Here is a 19,831-nt window from a genome sequence, read left to right as displayed (position 1 = left end):
ACAGCCCAGCTGGGAGCCCTCCGCAGCCGCGCTGAGGCTGCGCTCGGTCTCGCTGCCCGCGCCATCGCTACGGGCAGTGCCGACCCCGCCCGCACCGCCGGGGCCCGGGGGAAGGCGGCAGGCCCTGCCGGGGCGGCCGGGTGGCCTGGGGCCTCCTGGCTCCCGCGGGGCTGTGACCCCGGCGGGGCGGGCGAGCCCCCCGCTGCCCCCCGCCCGCCCTCCTGGGTGTCGGGAGCGGCAGCCGGGCCGTCGCCATGGCAGCGGGCGGGCCCCGGCCCAGGTGCAGCCGGACGGCCCCGCCGGACCATTTAGCCGCAACCCGGGAGAGGGGGGAGGTGTGAGGCGCGTTCCCGCTCCGCGGCTCGGCCTCCCCTCGGCGGGTGAGCGGGGCTGCGGGGCCGGGCCGGGCGAGGGAAGGCGGGGGGGTCGGGAGAACGGCCCTCAGGAAGTTTAACGCAACTTTCCGCCGAGTCCGCCGGGGGAGGGTGACGGGGCCCGGCTCCGAGCCTGGCGGCCGGAGGTGGGCGGCCGCGCTGAGGTGAGGGCGGCGGGGGCAGAGAGAGCTCCCGGGGGCCGCCGCGGGCTGTCCCCGCTGCAGGGCTGCGGGTTCTGTGCGGTGGGCCGCGGCTCGGCCTGCGGGGCCTCCGCCGGGAAGGGAGAGCGGGGAGGCTGCCGGCGGGCCGGAGCCGGTTCCCTCCCCGGGGCTGCGAGGCTTCGCCTGACGGGGCGGCGGTGCGGGGTGGGGGGGAAGTGCGGGCCTCCTGTCGGAGGGGCTCCGGCGGCTCGGGGACCCGCTCTGAAGGTGCCCGCTGGGGCTGCGGTGCGTTTCGCGGCTTGGAGTGGGGGGAAAGGCATCATCGTGAGGTAAAGGTGCTGCCTGGAAGCTGTCACCATGGCATACTAGGTTGGTCGAAGGCCTTCAGCCGCTGCTGGGTGCACTCAGCGGTCCGCTGGTGATGGGTGCTGGGCGGCTGTGGGTGCTGGTGTCCGCTGTTTCTCCCGCTGATCTCTAACCAGGTGGGCTTCTCTTAAGACCAGCAGAGCAACACCAGGCAAGATGACAACCGTGAAGTACGAGCAAGGGGCAGAGCTGACGGGAGCATCCAGGTGAGAGGAATGAGCTGCGCCTGTGTGTGAGTTTGGGGCTGGAGGATGCTGTACCTGGTCCCTTGTCTGGAGTTTCTTAGAGCTCTGAATATAACAAAGAGAATAACAACGGAGTGTTTGAAGTCTGTATAGCACATAGTCTATGTATTCCCCTTCTGCTGTTGTCTGAGAGGAGTGATATTGGAGAGAAATACGCTGTTGTGATTGGCTTCTTACAAGTAGTTAAGAACTAACTAAGAAGTACACAACACCCAGCCCTGGTATAAGAAGCTTGTGGTAGTAAATCCTGCTCTCTTCTAGCATCCAGAAACACTGTTGAGGTCTTATAGAGCAAGGTGCTCTTGCTCTGCTCTCCTTAAAAGCCTCCAGTCTGGAGTTCCCTTTAGGTGTGAGCAGTCAGAAAAGCTTATGCTCTATATGGAGAGTGTGTGGGGAAGAAGTAGGTTCTTCTAATGTATCCTTATTTTCTTCTTTTCCAGCCCAGTAGTCAAAGACTTGCTGTAGTAGCTTGTGGCAGAGACCTTGTTCCAGCTTGGACAACAAGTAGATGTAGAGAGCTCAGCAAAACAGACTTCCTCTGAGGAAAGCATTATCTAAACTGAATTTTTGTGTGAGAGCACAGTGAAAACACTGTACTCGGACTTGGCTTCTGTTTTCTTTTCATGTTAAGGATTGGCTTCCTAACTCAAAACACTACTGTTGCTCATTCTTATTTTGGCTTATTTTAATCACAGTAGAAGATAAGAAGGTGATACTTCGTGCACATCATGTGCTTACAAGTATAAGCCAGCGACCTGCAGCAAAACTGCTGTAGTAGCAGCAACCTGCTTTAATGAGTGAAGCATTTCAGCTCTACATTAAGTGAAACTCCCAAGCGAATAGCCAATAAGAATAGCTGTGAAGCAAAGCTGAATGGCCATACATCACTAGAGCTTTGCTTCAGTTCTAGGAACAAAGTGAGGATACTGGTGTCTGGAGATACTGGAGCTGAAAAATTAGCCTTAAAAACTGAAAGTGTTGGGGGGCGATGATCCTGTATTCAGCCTGATACTGAGTACAGGTGGTGAGCGGTCAGTACTGGTTGCTGAATCTGTAGGAAATGCATCATTAAGCTTCTTGCTTAGAAGAAGGTTAGCTCACACTGCAGAGGCAGTGCTGGTGCATGGGTCCATTGTGGAGGATAAAGAAATGTTTGGATCCTCCGAGTTGTTACACTAATGCTTCAAACATGCTAGATTGCCTCAGAACAGCATGGAAACATCAATATTGGATATGTTTATGTACTTGCTCCTGCCCGAGAAGCAATGATACCAGAGGCAGAGCCACAGCAAACACTGTGGCTGTGCTATTACACAGCACAGTATTTCTGTGGAGAAGCCTGAATTAGAAACTCCTGGTTTTGGATGTTACACTTTATTTTGTCTGAAGGCATCATGTGGCCTTCAAGGCTTCTCAGGTGGTTGAACAAAAACTTGATCCGAAGAGACTCTTTTAAGGAAGTTATGGCAAGCAGCCACTACTCCCAAAAAATGCTCTTCTAGCACTAGCTCAGCTGCTGCTGCTTTGGTCTTCCAGTTTCCGGTCTGGTATCCTGCTCTGAACAAAAACATGTCTGTGCTATGGCTTTTCCTGGTAAAAACATTCGTTCTCTGAACAAGTATTTCACTGTAATAGCATTAATGTCTTTTGGACTCTCTGAAGCAATTTTGCATATGCATGTTTGCAGCACTTCCAGAATCTGGACTGTTAAGTGCTCAGTGGACTCTTGGATGCCCTACTTGAAAGCCTTTTATCCTATTGCTGAACACATCTGCTGCCTTCCTCCCCCAAAGGAGAAACTTTCGAAAAACTGATTGCTAATGGGAACTTGGTTGGTACAAGCCAAGGGGTTCTGCCATGCCAACATACGGGAAGTCTTTCTTCCCCTGGTACTATGCCTGTGCTCTGCCCCAGGCTGCTGCTCACTGCTCAGCTGACAGTTAGTATTCTTTTCTCTGGAACAATGAAAGGTAGCAATGTATGAAGTTGACATCTGTATCAGTATGTGACTGGTGTTGTTCCTTTGCCAGCTCTCCAACAGCAGAAGAGCCCACAGTAAAGATTGATGACGGTCGTGATGAGGATGATGAACCCAACAGCTGTTCCAAGTAAGCTAACAGTATACTAAATGCCTCACTTGCCCCCAGAAGTGGAAACTTTTGAGTCAAAATAAGAAGGCAGATGGCTTACTGAAGTAGAGATAAGCCCAGTAAATAATTTGATATTGACATTTGTTCTAGTACATAATAAAGACAAGTAAGTTCAGGAAGCTTCTTTATGCTCCAGAGGTGAAAGCCCAACCCAAGAACTAGCTACAAATCCATCACATTACAGAGAACGCGTAGTCCAAACTGCATTGATTAAATTTTCCCAAAGGAGTGAGTTTGGGAGAGCACAGCAGAAAAAACGCTGATGAGAAAATGAGGTGAATGAGTATCTGAGGCAAATGCTAAGCATCATGGCCTTGTCAAGACTAAACTGTCTGAACTTGCTAGTGATTAACTCTGATATTGAAGTAGTTACTTTGTAACAGTGTTTAGCTCTTGTCACTAGATTACTAACTCTTACAGCATAGTTAGTCAAGTCAGTGGCAAGTGAATAGACTTATTTCTCTGTTCCTGCAGCTCAAGAACAGTAAGATCAAGCCTGTTATCTCAGTTCTTCCTTGTGACGACATGTCTTTCTAGAGTTCAGAAGCTGGCATTTACAAATGCATTTCACAAAGGCTTTAAGCTTGAAGTATGTGAGCAAATGTGCCGTGTTCTCTTCAAATGATTGAAGATGTTGGCAGGCCAAATTGGAGTGGTGTGTATATATTTCAGTCTTTAGTGCATCTAATAAAGGCACTTGTCCTTAACTGTGGAAACTGAAGTCTTGGTGTACCTACTACACTTGCTTTGTAGGACTGACTCAGCAAAGGCATAGATAAACAGTGTAATTATTGCAGTGCTTCCTTAGACATTAGACATTCATGAATGCAAGGAGAACCCCCTGTATGCTAGGCTGCCTTCAGGACAAGACCTGTTATTACATCCTTGACTTCAATGGGAAAAGTGGGTACTACAGCAAAAGTATCTCCTTCCTGCTTAAGGATGTAGGTGTTTGCTGATTGGACCTTGTTCCTTAATTTAAAGTGTGAACCTAATCATGATAAGTGTGGGTTCATTCAGTAAGCCCAGCAAGATGCTTCCTTATCGCTTTGAAGATGCCTAGCCTTGTCTTAAACTGAGTTACTGAGGACATGCACCAAGTGACATGCAATGCTCAAGTTACCCTGGAGGAAACAAGTATCTCAGGATCGCTGGGGTGCAATATGCATTATTGAGCTGAGAAAGACTTCCTGTAACAGTTGTATCTCTAATGGTGGTGGGGAGGAGTGTAGTGACTGCATATAATGGGAAAGATAGTGTAGATATGTGAACAATACTAAAGGAGTCTACTAGTGCTCTTTGTCAGTGTGTCAGAACCTTTTGGTAGGTCCTACTCTTAGTGATATACTTGGAGAAGGTGTTTTCTTTTAAGTGTCTAAGAAAAGACTTGGTGCTTACAGGAGTAAAGTGATCCCGCAATTGCTTAACAGACTGGCAATCTGTTTTTCAAACTGTCAGAACTTGGGCTTTGCAGGCAATTGCTTCTGCCTTAGTTCTAGGTGTAGCCTAAAGAAACTTTCAGCTAGGGAGATAGTACACAAAGGCCTAGCTTTAAACCAGAAGGCTTAAAGCATACCAAAGAGGCAACAAATAATCTTCTGTAGCTGAAAACAGGAGCTGGAATCTTGCTAGGGCAGGAGATAACTCTCATAATTGGAAGAACCTAGCTGCAGTAACTCATTATTGTAAGAGGCACTGGAGTCTTCAATCTGAAAGCCAAATCGGTATTTCCTCTTAAAGGCAGAAGAGGGATTTGTCTTCCTGTATTCCAAGAGCACAGAAGCAGTGATGGAGCTATTAACAAGTGCAACTTTTCCCAGACTTGGAAAAAAAAAAATCCTCTGATACAATAAGCTAATATCTTGAACAAGATACCTTAAGAGATGTTTATCCTTTAATCTTCCTTTTGATCAATAGCTATTATATAAGCCCACTTCTTAAAGCTTATAATTGGGCATGAAGCCAGACTTCTAGTGTCACTGGAATTGTACTTAAGCATAACACTATCCAGTGTCACATACTGCTGTACTTCTAGGGTCTGTAGCTGATGACTGCTTTTTCTAATAAGTGGTCAAGGCATTGTTTTCAAGTGCTGTCTTAATCTATGTACTTCATGAATGCAACTGAATAATCTCCTCTTAAAGAAATCACTACTATACAGGATTCTAGAATCAAAAGAATGTGAACAAAATAATGTAACAGTGCTCTTGTAGCTAATATCGGTAGCAAAATGTCACTTGTCTTGATGCCAATTCTCTTCTCTTGCAGTGCAATTAGGAGAAAAATTTCCCCATTTGTGATGTCATTTGGATTCAGGTAAAAGATCATGCTTGTGATGATATGGGCAGGGTAGAAATAGTCCCTATTTCTGGTGTAAGAACTTGAAGAGTTCCTTGAACAATGGTGACTCCAGTCTGTTCTGTCTGGAGGGTACTGAATCTACTATCACCCCCAGAAAGGGTGACTTGAGACAAGTAATTCGAATGGGAGAGAAGACTTAACCAGATGTGACTACATTCTCCAAGGAGAGCTGAGAGTCAGAATTGTAAATGCTGCTGACTTGGATAAAAGCTCTTTAATGGTTTACTCCAGGCTGTGGCAGCTTTGGAGCAACCAATTGGTCAGCTGTATGCAGTCTAACGTGGTGAAACAATGTAAGTCCTTAAAGACAGTTAGTTTTAAGGGACTACACTGTCACAAGTGGGGGAGAAGGTAAGTGAGATGAAAGACACACTGACACTTGTGTGCCTTAAAGCACTCGGGTTTGCACCACTTCTAGGTAGCTGTGGAATATGGGTTAATAATTACAGCTGAGTCTGAGGTAAATGTACAGTTCCACATGCATGAGGTATCTGTGCAGATCACTCCAAAAATGCAATTTGAATCCTTCAGCTGCTTATACAAGCAGGCCTCAATCTCTGTATAAGAGAACACACTGTTGCTGGAACAGCTTAAAACAAAAATATGAGCTTGTGTTCTGCAGTGAATAGATGTCAGCAATTCATTCCTACCTCTCAAGTTGTATTTTTCTTTTTGCAGAGTATTTGGAGTTGTACTTATCATTGTGGACATTATAGTCGTGATTGTGGATCTGGCTATCGGTGAGAAGAAAGGTGTTAGAGAGATTCTTGAAGGTGTTTCCCTGGCAATAGCACTCTTCTTTCTCATCGATGTTCTCCTGAGAGTGTTTGTTGAAGGGTAAGATGTGGGCAAAAGTTAAGTCGGTGTGGCAAGCCCTCAGGCTAGTAAGGAAGCAATACTTCAAGCTTGGACTGTGAACATGGATGTCCTGTAGGCTAATTGTCTGGTCATAGGCAATGGCCACGTCTTTTCTTGGCTGCATACTTTGGCTGTTACCCTTCCATAGAATAACCTGTAAAGTGCTTTTGGTATAAGTGAGCACTTGAAACTGCATCAGCTTTGCTGTGACTTACATGTGTAGGCCAGATGTAAATTATTTTCTTAGTGAGTCTTCAGTGCTTAGTGTTAAGAACTACTTCAGGAGAGCTTCTCTCTTGCAGTAGCTCTGTATAGGTGATTCGCTTCCTGAAGATGTACTTCAATCTTTACTATCTGTATGGGCATCTGTCTAAAACTCTCTTTTGTTTCAGCTTCAGGAACTATTTCCGATCCAAACTGAATATTTTGGATGCATTCATAGTGGTGGGCACTCTGTTAATTAACATGACATACTCCTTCTCAGACCTTGCTGAAGCAGATCAGATACCAAGGTAAGAATGGTATGGCAGCCATTAAATGTGAGCTCTTGTCTTGCTGGTCTTCTAAGGATTATCTTGGATGCCTCTAAGCTAGATGTGTGTGTATTAGATCCTAAGTATGGCTGTGGTAGTATTTTGTGGTACTGAAGGACAGAGACACCTAACTTTGGTCTGCAGTTATACTGTAGACTGTCCCTGTAGCGGAAGCAGAGATGATCTAAGCATATCGGTTGGGGTAAAGTGAATTACAGAATCACAGAATAGTAGGGGTTGGAAGGGACCTCTGTGGGTCATCTAGTCCAACCCTTCTGCTGAAGCAGGGTCACCTACAGCAGGCTGCACAGGACCTTGTCCAGACAGGTCTTGAATATCTCCAGAGAAGGAGACTCCACAACCTCCCTGGGCAGCCTGTTCCAGTGCTCCGTCACCCTCAGAGGGAAGAAGTTCTTCCTCATGTTCAGATGGAACTTCCTTTGCTTCAGTTTGTGCCCATTGCCCCTTGTCCTGTCGCTGGGCACCACTGAAAAGAGCTTGGCCCCATCCTCCTGACACCCACCCTTCAGATATTTGTAAGCATTTATTAGGTCCCCTCGCAGCCTTCTCTTCAGGCTGAACAAGCCCAGCTCTCTCAGCCTCTCCTCGTAGGGCAGATGTTCCAGTCCCCTCATCATCCTTGTAGCCCTCCACTGGACTCTCTCCAGTAGCTCTTCATCTTTCTTGAACTGGGGAGCCCAGAAATTGCAAGGCTGTCAAATGCTCTGACTCAAGCATTTTTGGGGGAGTGTGTGCAGCAGCCTTGATAACAAGAGGAGACTCTGAAGAAAGTCAGAAAGAAGAGTTGGATTATGATAGCAAATGGAACAGACAAATGAGGGAGGATGCCCATCTAATGGATCTTGAAATGGGAAGTGTTGCCATGCTGTTTTGTTTCTTCTACCTTGCTTTCCGAAAAGCCCCACGGCAACATATCGCTCAAAAATCCAACATGCCCTGGGGAAAGGGAAACATGCTGTTTAAGTGCCTGACTTAATTCAAGTCATATTTTCATCTGATCTCTGTAGCTTGCTTAGATGATAAAGTAATCTTAGAGCTGTAATTCTGTCTCCATAAGACATAGATTCCTCTCAGGTTATCTGCAGTAGGTTTGAATGAGTGAAACTTGCTTGCATCAGCCAGGGAAAGAAGTTGAGCTTTTTTTTTTTTTTTTTTTTTTAAATCACAAAACACCTCCCCCAATTCAACTGAGGGAGGGGCTGTGGAGTCTTCACTCCAGTGTCAGTTCATCTCCTTGGCTGGTAGATCCAAGAGAAACTCTGTTTTGAAAACAGCAGGGTGATGCTGGACTAGAAGGAGCTGGGGGGAAAAACTGAAGCCTTCCTCCAGATGTCCGGGACAACCTTGTCTTGCTGACTTTAAGTTCCACATCAGAGGAGAGCAGGCTGTCTTCAGCTGGAGGTGATGGGATAATGCTTCCATATTTGTCACTCTTACTGTAGGTATTCACTAGGATTCTTACTCAAGTGTATCAGGACCTGAAATATGTGCATGTGCTCCTTAAAAGTATATGCTCGCATACCTCCTTAAGGAATGAATGTTAGCTTGCCCTAGTCCCAGAGGGTGTGGGAAAGCAGCTGTCCCTCTTCAGTGTTTTCCATAGAACCTCTGCATAAGCATCTTGCCTACTTCAAAGTTCAACAGCAGTTCAAAGTTCCTCAAACCAAATCATCTGCTTGGGTTGCTGAATGATTAAACACAGGGTTTATGCTGATCTGTTCTCAGGTTTCTTAATCAAGGCATGATGTATATAGCCTGTCTGGCTTATCTTTTCAGCTGCTTTTCAGGTGGCTACTTAAATGTGTACTTGTGAATAGCCTTCCAGGAATAAGAATTTGGGGATAATAACACAGGTAGTGTTAAGGGAATTTGCTTGCTGGGCAGAGGTGCCTATGAAAGACTGAGCAGGTAGGAGGGCTTCTTGGTTGTTAGCTGTTCTGAACATGAACTCCCCCAAAAAACTCTACCACGCTTGAAGAATACCATGGTTTTATATTCTTTCTCCAAAATCAGCCTGAGAAGTCCCAATTTAGTATATGAAACAAAGCTTTAAACTCTCCGAAACAGCTTTTGAATAGCTTTAAGCTTTGCATCTAAGTATTTTTCATTTTTTTCATGGTGAATCTGACTCTTGTTTAGAATGGTTACTCTCCTCCGAGTTCTGAGAATTGTCATCTTGATAAGAATATTTCGCCTGGCTTCACAAAAGAAGCAACTTGAAGTGGTGACCAGGAGAATGGTAAGCTGTCTCTTAATACAGTTGGGCTACTGTTTCCAACTCTAGTTATTTCTCTAGGCAGCCATCAATGATGAGTAGCAAGACTGTCCACAGCCTATTAGTCTGCAACTGATAGTATTGCCTGAGCAGCATGTCTGTTCAGTGTCCCTGATGGGGTGGTGGAGCTTTGCCTTTTCTTTAGCTAATCTTAACTTTGCTGAAGTAAGCAGCGACTTGACCTGGTAGGCCAGCATATCAAAGTGATTGCAACACCACCATGTGTCTCAATTGATAATTGTTAGCTCTTGTGGTACATAGACTGTTTTCCATCACGTGGGGAGGGTAGGGGTTTTAATGCTTTTGTTGCTTATGCCATTTGAAAATAAAACAACCTAGCTGTTGAAGCCCTATCCATTGCAAATGCCTCTTCTTATTTTCATCAGGGGCACTAAAGTGGTGCTTGAAGCTTCAAGTATGTCGTCTTGCTCAGGAATAAGGGGTCTTGGTTATGCTGCCCTTAACTTTCCTCTTCCTTCCCTCAGCCCCCAAACACTCAAGTAGCAATGACAGATTCATGCTGCAGTCTGCAAAGAATCTGCAGTGTTCTTTCTGCTAGAATAAATTTTGATACTTCAGGGGAAAAATTCTGTATGGAGCTTCTACCTAAAAGCTAACACAATAAATGTTTTTCTTGGCTAATGCTATGAATTTTGCTATAGCAAGATGAGGCTCTGCTACTCATTACTTCAGAGTTTAGAGGGTTGCTTTTTCCTAGTAACAAGCAACACTTGATCTTTGGCATTCCTTTGGACAACTAACTCTGGGGTTTTTTTGGCAGGTCTCTGAAAACAAAAGGCGTTATATGAAAGATGGCTTTGATCTGGATCTCACTTATGTTACTGGTTTGTAGAAGCAAATGACACTTTGCGTGTTACATCCCGTTAACACTAGTTATTCAGTTAATAAATGCTTGACATGAAATACAGGCAATATTTTAGACTAATTAAATTTAAGTATTGAAGTCAAACCAGACTTACTCCTTTTCTGTGGGATTTTGAAATAAGGATTCCTGACTCTGGCGCTTTTCTCAAGAATTGGCATTCTGGGGGAGAGGTTGTACATGCTGTATGTAATGACAGAAATTCTCCTGAGGCCTAGGGAACCAGAGCTGAAAAACTCTTGACAAACTCATAATATTTTTTGCCTGTGACTCTCTGGAGACTGGCACTTAATGGTAGCAGATGCTTCAGGAAGCATTATTCTCCTGCTCTAGCTATACTGAATGCAGAAGAAAACCTCTCAGAAATGGGTAGGCGGTTCTTATAATTAGGGTAGAACTAAGCTGTTTCATAATGATGTTGCTCTCAATCATGTAATTCCTGCGCGTGAGAAGGTTTTCCTGGTGTTACTTCTGATTGCTCTCTTTTCCACAGATCGCATCATTGCAATGTCATTTCCATCTTCTGGGAAGCAGTCATTCTATAGGAACCCGATAGAGGTAAAAATCTCTCATCTACCAAGTTCAGTATTTCTGAATGCTGTTTCACTTCTAGGTTCCCACTGATTTGCGTGTGGACTAGGTTGTCAAGTCCATCCTAGTCCTGCTGCCTTGGCTAGTTGGAATGACGAAATGGTGGCCTCTGCTGTGCTGCTTGTGTTGTAGTCTCTTAGCTAAGCCTAGTGGGAGGTATCTCACAATGCCCACATGCTGGGGCTCTGATATGCCTGTCCCTTGGGAATGCTTCAGAGAAACAAGTCAGTTCTGTCCCAGGCTAGAACAGCATAAGCAGCAAGAACTGTATACTCGTCTAAATAACAATATTTAAAAAGTCTGCATTAATGCCATTTAGAGCTATGCTGCCTGATATTGTGGAAACATAAATATGTCGGGCAGGGAAGATAGTTGCAGTAGTACTTTTACTCCAGACAAGAACCTGAGCTGGTGGGCTGGAAAGGCCTGCTGTCTGAGGGCTGTTTATGAATGCACTTGCTGACCCCACGTGGGGGCTGGGGGTTGAGGTGGCAGTGGAAGTAAGGAGTAGGTACTCTGAACTCATACCTTGTTATTGCTTTAGGAAGTTGCAAGATTTTTGGACACCAAACATGCCGACCGCTATAAAGTCTACAATCTCTGCAGTAAGTATGTTTAGCTGCTGACTGTGTTGAAATGCTGCTAAACAGAAAAACATCTTTTCAAGGTATGATGCTGGCAGTACCACATCTCCAAGAATCTCAAAGTCTGTCAAAAGTACACAGCTGTCCCTGACTGTCTTCTTCCCTGAAGGTGGCTGTTGACTTTGAGCATCTAATATATTGTACTGAAGCTTGTGAAGGAGATAACTGGATGCCTTGCAGCTTAGACTTCCTTGCTCATGCTGAACAATTACTTCAATGTTCCAGAATTCTTACTAAAGAAGTGAAAAACTAAACTTGGGGTGATGTTGGAGGATTTTTCTAATAAAGGCTTAGAAGGATGAAGTGAATGAATAGTTAAAAGCTCTGTTTAGAGGTGGCTAAAACAATGAAAAATGCTTCAGGAACAACTACCCTGTGGTTTCGGCTTTCACGGTAGAGCATCAGAGCTGAAAGTAGTCAAGGTATGATATAGAAGCACCACTACTGAAGTCCTGAAAAAGTAAAACTGGCCTCTAGCCAGCAGAGGGATAGATGAGGGGTCACAGATGGTGTTAGCAGCTCCTGACCACTTTGTGTGTGGTCATTGCTGTGGCTGACCTTGACAATACGTGAAACATTAACTTTCAGATCCTTAAATAACTCCTATGGAAAGGAATGGCTATCTGGGCCTGGAGATGAATTTTTCACTTGAAAGTGAGAGGTGTGAAACTAGAAGCCAGGCAAGCATGATTTTAGCCAAATTACCTCATAGTTTTTCCACTTTGATCTGTCTGTTTTTACTACTGTACTTTAAACACTAGTATATGCTCAGACCAGCAGTTGTGTGTCACAAGCTACTCTGAAAGTCTGTTCCCTTTGCTTGTAGGTGAAAAAGGCTATGACCCCAAGTACTTCCACTACAGGGTGGAAAGGATCTTTATTGATGACCACAATGTCCCAGCGCTGCAGTGAGTCTTGTGAAGAAATATGTATGTCATGATAGTTCTATGTGGGCATTTGCTTTGATCCACTAATTTTCCTCTTGTCTAGGGACATGCTGAAATTCACTGCCAGTGTCCGTGACTGGATGAGTCAAGATGAAAAGAATATCATAGCAATTCACTGTAAAGGAGGCAAAGGTAGGATTTCTCATGTGTAATCTGTGTGCTACAAATTATACTTAAAATGGCTTCTTTGATGAAAGTATGGCCTTAAGCCATAGCATGAGATGGGTTTAGAGTGTAACTTGAGAAATTCTGCAGGCACCGTGATGACCAGCAACAGTATAGTGCTGTATGTTCAGTATTACACAACCCCATTTCTAGGTAGTGCAAATGGGTGCCTAATCTGAGCTGGCATCTGGTCTCTGAAAATGGTCTTCAGTAACTCCCTGCCATCCTGACTGCTGGGACAGGAGTCCCACAGGAGAGACTGGGGATAGGGAGCTACTGAAACTGCTACTATCAAAAGTGTTAAGCTGCTGCTTTGGCTCCCTGGCAGCCAGTCACCCATGCTGAATATCCTGCACTGTAATGTACTTCGAGCTTTTAATTTCATGGGGGTGGTGGAATGTTGTAGGTACTGCTGGATCTTAAATCAAGATACACAAGGTATTATGTGGTAGAGTGCAATGTAGTCTTATGGGAGCAGGCTAGTCAAAGTTACTCCGTGTGAGCTGACCTACAGCAGACACCTGTGCAAATAAGCCAGATCTCCCTGCAAACATCTGCCACATTTTTAGCTGCCTGCTCTTACTACTACAAATACTTGGCTTAAACCAGGTGGTTACTTAACATAAAGAAGACTCTTCCTTAGCTTAAAAAGGTTTTGCAAAACTGAACGTTGAAACTACCTGCAGGCCAAAACCAGCTTGAAGAAATAGTGGAGGGAGGGGTAACTTGCCCTCTCAGACTTTAAATTCAAAACTAAGACTATATTGGAGTCTTTGTGATAACAGTCTTGATGTCTTCTTAGCAGGGTTGGGAGGGAAACAAGTTGGACCAGAGAAAGCATTGGCAAGTGCCAATCTATCACCTAATCTAGTAGTGTGTTCTCGACTCTATCCCCTGCTAAACGGAGTGTGCAGATACTGGCCAGCTTCCTAAGTATCTCTAGGAATACTACACAGATATGTGGAGACTGCTGTCAAGGAAGAAATTAACAAACTGTAGTATCTTGTCTTTAACTCATTCTTCACAGAAATACGGGCACTTGACTACTGTAGTGACACTTGTCTCTTGTCATCTCTTCTATTTCAAAAGTTATAATTTCATCTTCACAAAAATAATCCTAAGTACTACTCCTGTAGTTCAATCTGTCTCTTCTAACGCAGGCAGGACTGGAACAATGGTCTGTACCTGGCTCATAGACAGTGACCAGTTTGAGAGTGCAAAGGTAAAAACTGATGTTTATTTTTTTGACTCTTCTAGTATTCAAAATGCTCCTTTAGAACCTACTTAACTGGTGAAATGCACTAATACTCTGCAAAAAGTCTATACTGGAAAAGAGATACTGTGAACAGTCTGCTTTACAAAAAAGTTCTTGCAAATTTTGCTACTACGTAAATTACTTTCTGATAAAGACTGCTCTTGATCAGAAAGAACTTTGATAGTGTAATTTTTTTGAGACAAAATAGATCTAGGATCTTGAGCAACAACTTTCTTTAATTGTAGATTGCTTCCAAGCACGCTCTATTAAAGATAGTATCACTGTTTTTAAGTGCAATTTTTTCCCCCAACCTCCCTCCCAGTAGTGTGAGGCATCAGGTCTTGTCTTGACTGTCAGCATCGCAGCAAGAAACGCTGTTGGGGAAAGGGAGAGAGCTCAGCAAGTCCCAGCCAGGACAGATGTGTGTGCAGCTTTAGTATCACAGGTCTGGCCAGAGAATGTATCCATTTAATCACTTGGTCTTTCTGAGTCTGGTGTGAGAAGATCCGATCTACTGTTCAGCTCGGTTTGCCACAGACCACTAGAGAAATACAGATGGTTCTAAAGCAATTGCTTAAAAATCATGTTGCTGTCCTCATTCGATGAGCCTTATTAGCACTCTTTCATGGATGACAGACTCAATGTATCTGACTTCCTAATTAGTACTTTCTTATTCTAGTTAAAAGCCTCCTTTGGAAGGTACCAAAACAACTATTGCATATTTTCACTTGCATTCCCTTACTGAAATTTACTTCTGTAATTCTAGTTTACTGTCTACTTCTCGGGAAGGGGAAAGGTGATTGGATGAGTATCTTAACCCTTGAAATTATCTTTCTACATAGGAAAGTTTGGACTACTTTGGAGAGAGACGAACTGATAGAAGCACAAGTACCAAGTTTCAAGGAGTTGAAACTCCATCCCAGGTAAGCTTGAGCAGGTCCAGTAACAGTCACCAAACCAACATGAGCCTTCTGAGCGCCTAGGCTAACGCACCTCCCCTGCCTTGTTTCAGAGATGTAGGTTCCTACTAATACTTGACTCCTGAACTTTCTGCACTCTTCAAGGGTTAGAAGACTGTCAGCTGTTAGGGTTGCACTGCACCTTCCCCCCCTCCCCTTTGTCCAAGCATGTTCCTTATGCCTTTCTCTGTGTAATATTGAATCTGAATTGTGGTATCTGAGATAAGAGTTGTTGAGGTTAGGAGAGCTTTCAGTTCAACCCTACTGTTCAAGCAAGGTGAGCTAGAGCAGGATGCCTAGGGCTGTGTCCAGTCAGGTCTAGAGTATCTCTACAGATGGAGACTCCAGAGCCTCTCTGAGCAAACACCACATTTCCCCCCTCCCAGGAGCGTGACTCTAAAGACAACTGGGCTGTTCATCGAGGATGCTCTGAAGCCTGCAGTCTGGCCTGGGGAGGGCTGTGGCACTGCTGTGCCTGGGTGGAGGAATGCATCCTCTAGAGACCGCAGGCTTAAGGAAACAATAAACAAGTTCTTGCCTCAGACCATAATTTGGGGCCTTGCTCATTTTGGCTCACTGTGTACTGTGAGATGAGCTGGTGACGGAGGTACTTTAGTTGCTGATGCAATACAGAATGGAACTACAGCTGTCCTTCAGGATATGCTTCTGTAAATGAAAGCGTCCTGTACATTTAAACATTATTCCCCTTAAAAAGCTACAATATAAAAGCTCCTTGATTCTTGCTGAACTCAAAAGTACAAAATTCCTATTAGAACTTGAAGATTAAATACTGCTTAAAAACTTAGATGTTGAATTTGTCTGGAGAACTGTTTGAATGGGGGGGTAAGGAAAGCAAATGGCTACTTTCTTCTTAGACTTGGACTTAGAGCTAAGACCTTGGCATAGAAGATCTGTTTAATCCTACTTGTGCCTAGAATTAATCTGTGTGGGGTACAGAAACCGCATAACGTGTCTGGGTTTTTTGCATTACAGAGTAGGTATGTTGGGTATTATGAAATCCTGAAAAACAAGTATAACTTGAAACTCCCACCAGAGAGAGAACTCAAAATAAAAAACCTCAAAATCCACTCTATACATGGTAAGAACTCTTGAATTTGGGCATTCCTCTATCTGGCAATGGTTTCCTAGTACAGGCAGCTGATCTCTACTGTCTCTCTCTTGCTAAGCCCCTGATAGGAATGCAGACTTACTGGGATTTGAGAATTCAAATGGCACGGTTCAAATACAATGAAGAGCATTTTGGAGTGCAGTTGCCTCGTGTTCTGTCAGTTTCTGAGTGTCTGGTCAACTGGTAGCTCTTGCGCAACCTGCTTTGTTTTGGGAGGGGAATCGCTTTTCAAGTGAGATTAACTCCATGTGTGGAACTGGATCCACTAATGCTTCTCAGCTTGGTATACACACCTATTTCTGTACATATTGTACTGGTAACTTTGATAAAAGGCTGGAAGTTCAGCACTGCTTGCTCAAGGGGACTTCAAACTGCTGTTCTTGTTCAGCCAGTGGAACTAGAGTCTACATTCTGCTCCACTCATAGGATTCACTGCTACTTCAAAACGCAGCCTTCAGCCTCTGAATACTGAGCTGCCTTTAGGCTCTGAGTTCTCTAAAGTCTATAGCGGGCATTCTGGAGAGTAGGTACTTTCCAATAGGATCGCACTTGGTTTTCATGACCACTAGTGTTTTCAGATTATGTGTGTACTGTGGTATAATGCAACTTTTTCTTCCTAGGAGTTGGGAAAGGCAATGGGACTGATATGAAGGTGCAGGTAATAGTGAGGAAGCAAGTTGTACTAGAATGTGTATGCGCCAGTCAAGGAAACTGCAAGGTGAGAGCACTGTGAAATCCTGTCAGATGAGTTGCAGAAGCTGAAAGCTGACTTGTAGGTCTGAAGTATCTTCCTGTAAAGGCTGAATAATAGACTTAAAGCTAATATAAATAGATGGATGCTGTAAATTCTGAGAGAATGAAGAAGTTAAATTTTGCTAAATCAGAAGAAAAGTGGTGGTATGATAGTGAAAGATTTCCCCAGAAGTCAGTTGAACCCAATAGCTCACTCTGACCCGAGTAGCTTCAATTGCTGGCGATTACTCTAGCACTGCTATTGTATTTGTATAACGTGAATGAGTAGCTGGTATTGTCATGAATTGGTCCCTTGTCTCTCTGCAGTAACTTCTCATTTATTCTGTTATCCAGCTCTTCTTTGATTCTGAAAGTGACTGTGTAGTCATTGGCTTGGAAGACAGCCCTGTTATAAGTGGTGATGTGAAAGTCAGATTTGAGTCGCAGTCTGTAAGTATAACAGCATGGAGACCCTCACCTGAGTGCGAGGAAAGGTTGCAGTGCAAACTGCAGCTGGGTGCTTGGCTGTGCTGTGGGGCAGAATCTGCGTTCCTCCCCAGTGACTCCTGCTGTGCAGGGTGGCCCTGCTGTAGCAGCAGTTATTTCACCTCTGCACAGTGAGTGATGCAGAAAATGCTGCTACATCAGTCTGTGCAGGTGGGGAAGGCATCTGACTGTTCATACAGAACAACTAAGACCTCTTAGTTGAGTACCTGCTGGTTCTAATATGGGTTTCTTGATCGCATGAAGTTTGAGTGACCTAGTCCTGAAATAACTTCAGTGACAAGCAATCTGAGTGTGGTATTGGGCCCTTTGAGTGTACTGACACTGGCACTGTAGCTTTGTAAGCCAAACTACTGAGGACAGGTGGGTACTCTTGCTCTGCAAAAAGAGTTCTATTGTCTAATGGAGTCCTTAAACAAGGTCTCTGTGTTTAGGATCTCCCAAAAGGCTATGATGACTGCCCATTCTTCTTCTGGTTCAACACTTCCTTTATTGAAAATAACAGGTAAGTGATCATAGCAACTGCCTTCAGATCCTGACTTCTGGTGGCTGAGCAGAGTGGAAAGTTCCTACACATGGTGATAAAGCTGGGATAGCTGGCTGATCTTAGCTTCTGTGTGGGCACTGGTCTGTGGCTCTCAGTTGTAGCTTGTGACCAGGCAGTTGGCATGCACCTGCTTGCACTGTGACAAGCATTTTAAACATATGTGAGCTCTTTATCTTAATTAGCTTAATCCATTGAATTCTTTCCTCAGCACCGTTGTTAATGAACTTGAATTCCAAAGGTAATGCTAACTATTCAAACCTAAGGCAACTCTGCCATCTTCTATAGCATGGCTGACTGAGAGGGTGGAACTCATTCAGCAGGCTAGCAGACAAACATCAAGACCAGAATTACACTGTAGTACTGATGCCTGGGATCGCAAAAAGAGGCTCTTTAACTTACTGCTTCTCATACTTTTGTTAAAGGTAGAGATTACTGTGGTTCTTGTTGAGACTAGAGCTCCTGGTGGAGCTCCAGCCAGTAAAAGTTGGGCTTGCCTGTCTTGCTAGGGAGTGATGTAGAAAGGCAGAGAGGAGATCCTTCTCTTCTGTCTACCAGACTTGACAGATTTAGGCAGAGGAACAATGAACTTCAAGTATGAGATAATTACTGTTCTCTACATAACTGGAACAGAAGGAAACAATTTTTATTTGAGCCCATCAGAGCATGTAGAGAGGTAGCCATGAGTCTCTGTTCCTAATTCTAAATTTAACATGCTGAGCCAGCAATGCACCTTGCAGTCTAGGTGCGGACATCTAGTTAGACCAAACCAGTGCTGGGAGAAATGTATGCCTGCTGTCTGATAGCCCTGCAACAGTGCCACTCAAAAGTTTCACCCAAGGGTTTTGTTTCCTCCAGGGCTAGGGAGGATGCCCCACCAGACCTGCTCTTAAACACAGTGTAGTAGAGACTATCTCCCCTTCTGCCCAGAGAACTCTGGTAGACCTCAGGTGGACTAGGTCTGCTCAGAAGTGAAACAGCTGCTGAGGCAGTGCTCCTGTCTCTGTGCTTCTAACTCAGTCACAGCTGATGTGCAAGTGCTGTTAAGTGATACCTAGACAAGAATTCAGTAAGCATTGTAAGTGGAGAGCATACCTGATGAGCCCGAGTGCTGAATCAAATCCTTGCTATTAGGAAGGTCAGTTATTAAATTCCTACTACTTGCATCCCATCAGGAGGGCTTGATCTGAAGGTAACACTAACTTTACTCTACCAGCCTTACATTTTTGGGGCTCTGGGGGGAGTGGGGGGGCCAAACCACAACCCACAAACCCATCAGGTTGACTGTATGTTTCTACTTCAGATCCAAAGCCCTGTGCAGGCATGGCTGATGTCTGGGCGTTGTATTTGATATTCCAGGGCTGAGCCTGACGTTCTCGTGGCTGGCTAAAAGGAAAAGCATGTCTTGGGCTGTAAGATGTGCTACCGAATTTTTGTCTTTCAGACTCTACCTTCCCAGGAATGAACTGGATAACCCTCACAAGTCTAAAACGTGGAAAGTCTATAGTGAGAAATTTGCTGTGGAGGTGAACTTTGTTGAACCATAAGGGAAAGCCCAAAGAAGGGAAACACATAAAATTCACCTCTTCCTGGAGAATGTCTTGCTGCTTCAGTACAAAGTGAAGCGGTCTCACTTTGATGTACTTAATGTATTTCTGTGTAGATACAACTTCTCAAATAAACGTACATGAAGTTCTGTTGTGCAGAGCAATACTACTCTGAAGAGTTACTTAGTGTCAGCTGACTGTCACGTGCGTGACCTGATGGATCCTTTGGAGTTTAGATGTCTCCACACACAGGTAATCCCTACTTTATTAATCTAAGACAAGTGTCTGTGTTTAGGCAAGAGCACTAACCTGATGGTGGGTTGAGACCAGCAGTCTGCTGATGGCAGGGGGGTTGGAAAGAGATGATTTTTAAGGTGCCTTCCAACCCTTACCATTCTATGATTCTAAGAGACTGCTGGAAAAATCTGATGCACCTTCCCTCAGCATCAGGGTTTTCCACAGATCAGTAAAAATATATGAATTTGAAGGGAGGACTGGTAATCTGGCACAGGCAGGCTAACACTTCTTGAGTGGAAGTCTTGGTATCAAACCACTGCTCATCAGAAATCCATTATTTTGAGCAACAC

General features: G+C 44.6%; 1 protein-coding gene across 4 annotated transcripts; it reads left to right on the top strand.

Annotated features, from left to right (window-relative positions):
• Nucleotides 1–261: 261 nt before the first annotated feature.
• Nucleotides 262–19,400, top strand: LOC104336904 (phosphatidylinositol 3,4,5-trisphosphate 3-phosphatase TPTE2). Of its 4 annotated transcripts, none has more exons than XM_075430079.1 (19): nucleotides 262–380; nucleotides 1,042–1,107; nucleotides 3,177–3,254; nucleotides 5,565–5,612; nucleotides 6,336–6,494; nucleotides 6,908–7,027; nucleotides 9,209–9,308; nucleotides 10,126–10,189; nucleotides 10,721–10,785; nucleotides 11,363–11,423; nucleotides 12,289–12,370; nucleotides 12,453–12,541; nucleotides 13,735–13,796; nucleotides 14,672–14,752; nucleotides 15,782–15,887; nucleotides 16,538–16,635; nucleotides 17,004–17,099; nucleotides 17,588–17,658; nucleotides 19,142–19,400. In XM_075430079.1, the coding sequence occupies exons 2-19, from the start codon at nucleotides 1,058–1,060 to the stop codon at nucleotides 19,242–19,244; spliced, it is 1,533 nt and encodes a 510-aa protein (XP_075286194.1). In that variant the 5' UTR covers nucleotides 262–380; nucleotides 1,042–1,057; the 3' UTR covers nucleotides 19,245–19,400. The 4 variants fall into 4 exon arrangements, with proteins under 4 accessions (XP_075286194.1, XP_075286291.1, XP_075286014.1 ...); XM_075430176.1 differs by having other exon boundaries at nucleotides 1,039–1,107; XM_075429899.1 differs by having other exon boundaries at nucleotides 1,034–1,107.
• Nucleotides 19,401–19,831: the final 431 nt, after the last annotated feature.

The sequence above is a fragment of the Opisthocomus hoazin genome, chromosome 1 (assembly GCF_030867145.1).
Source record: "Opisthocomus hoazin isolate bOpiHoa1 chromosome 1, bOpiHoa1.hap1, whole genome shotgun sequence".
Taxonomy (NCBI): Eukaryota; Metazoa; Chordata; class Aves; order Opisthocomiformes; family Opisthocomidae; genus Opisthocomus; species Opisthocomus hoazin.
Note: the sequence above shows the minus strand (reverse complement) of the source record. Positions and strands in the feature narration are given on the sequence as shown.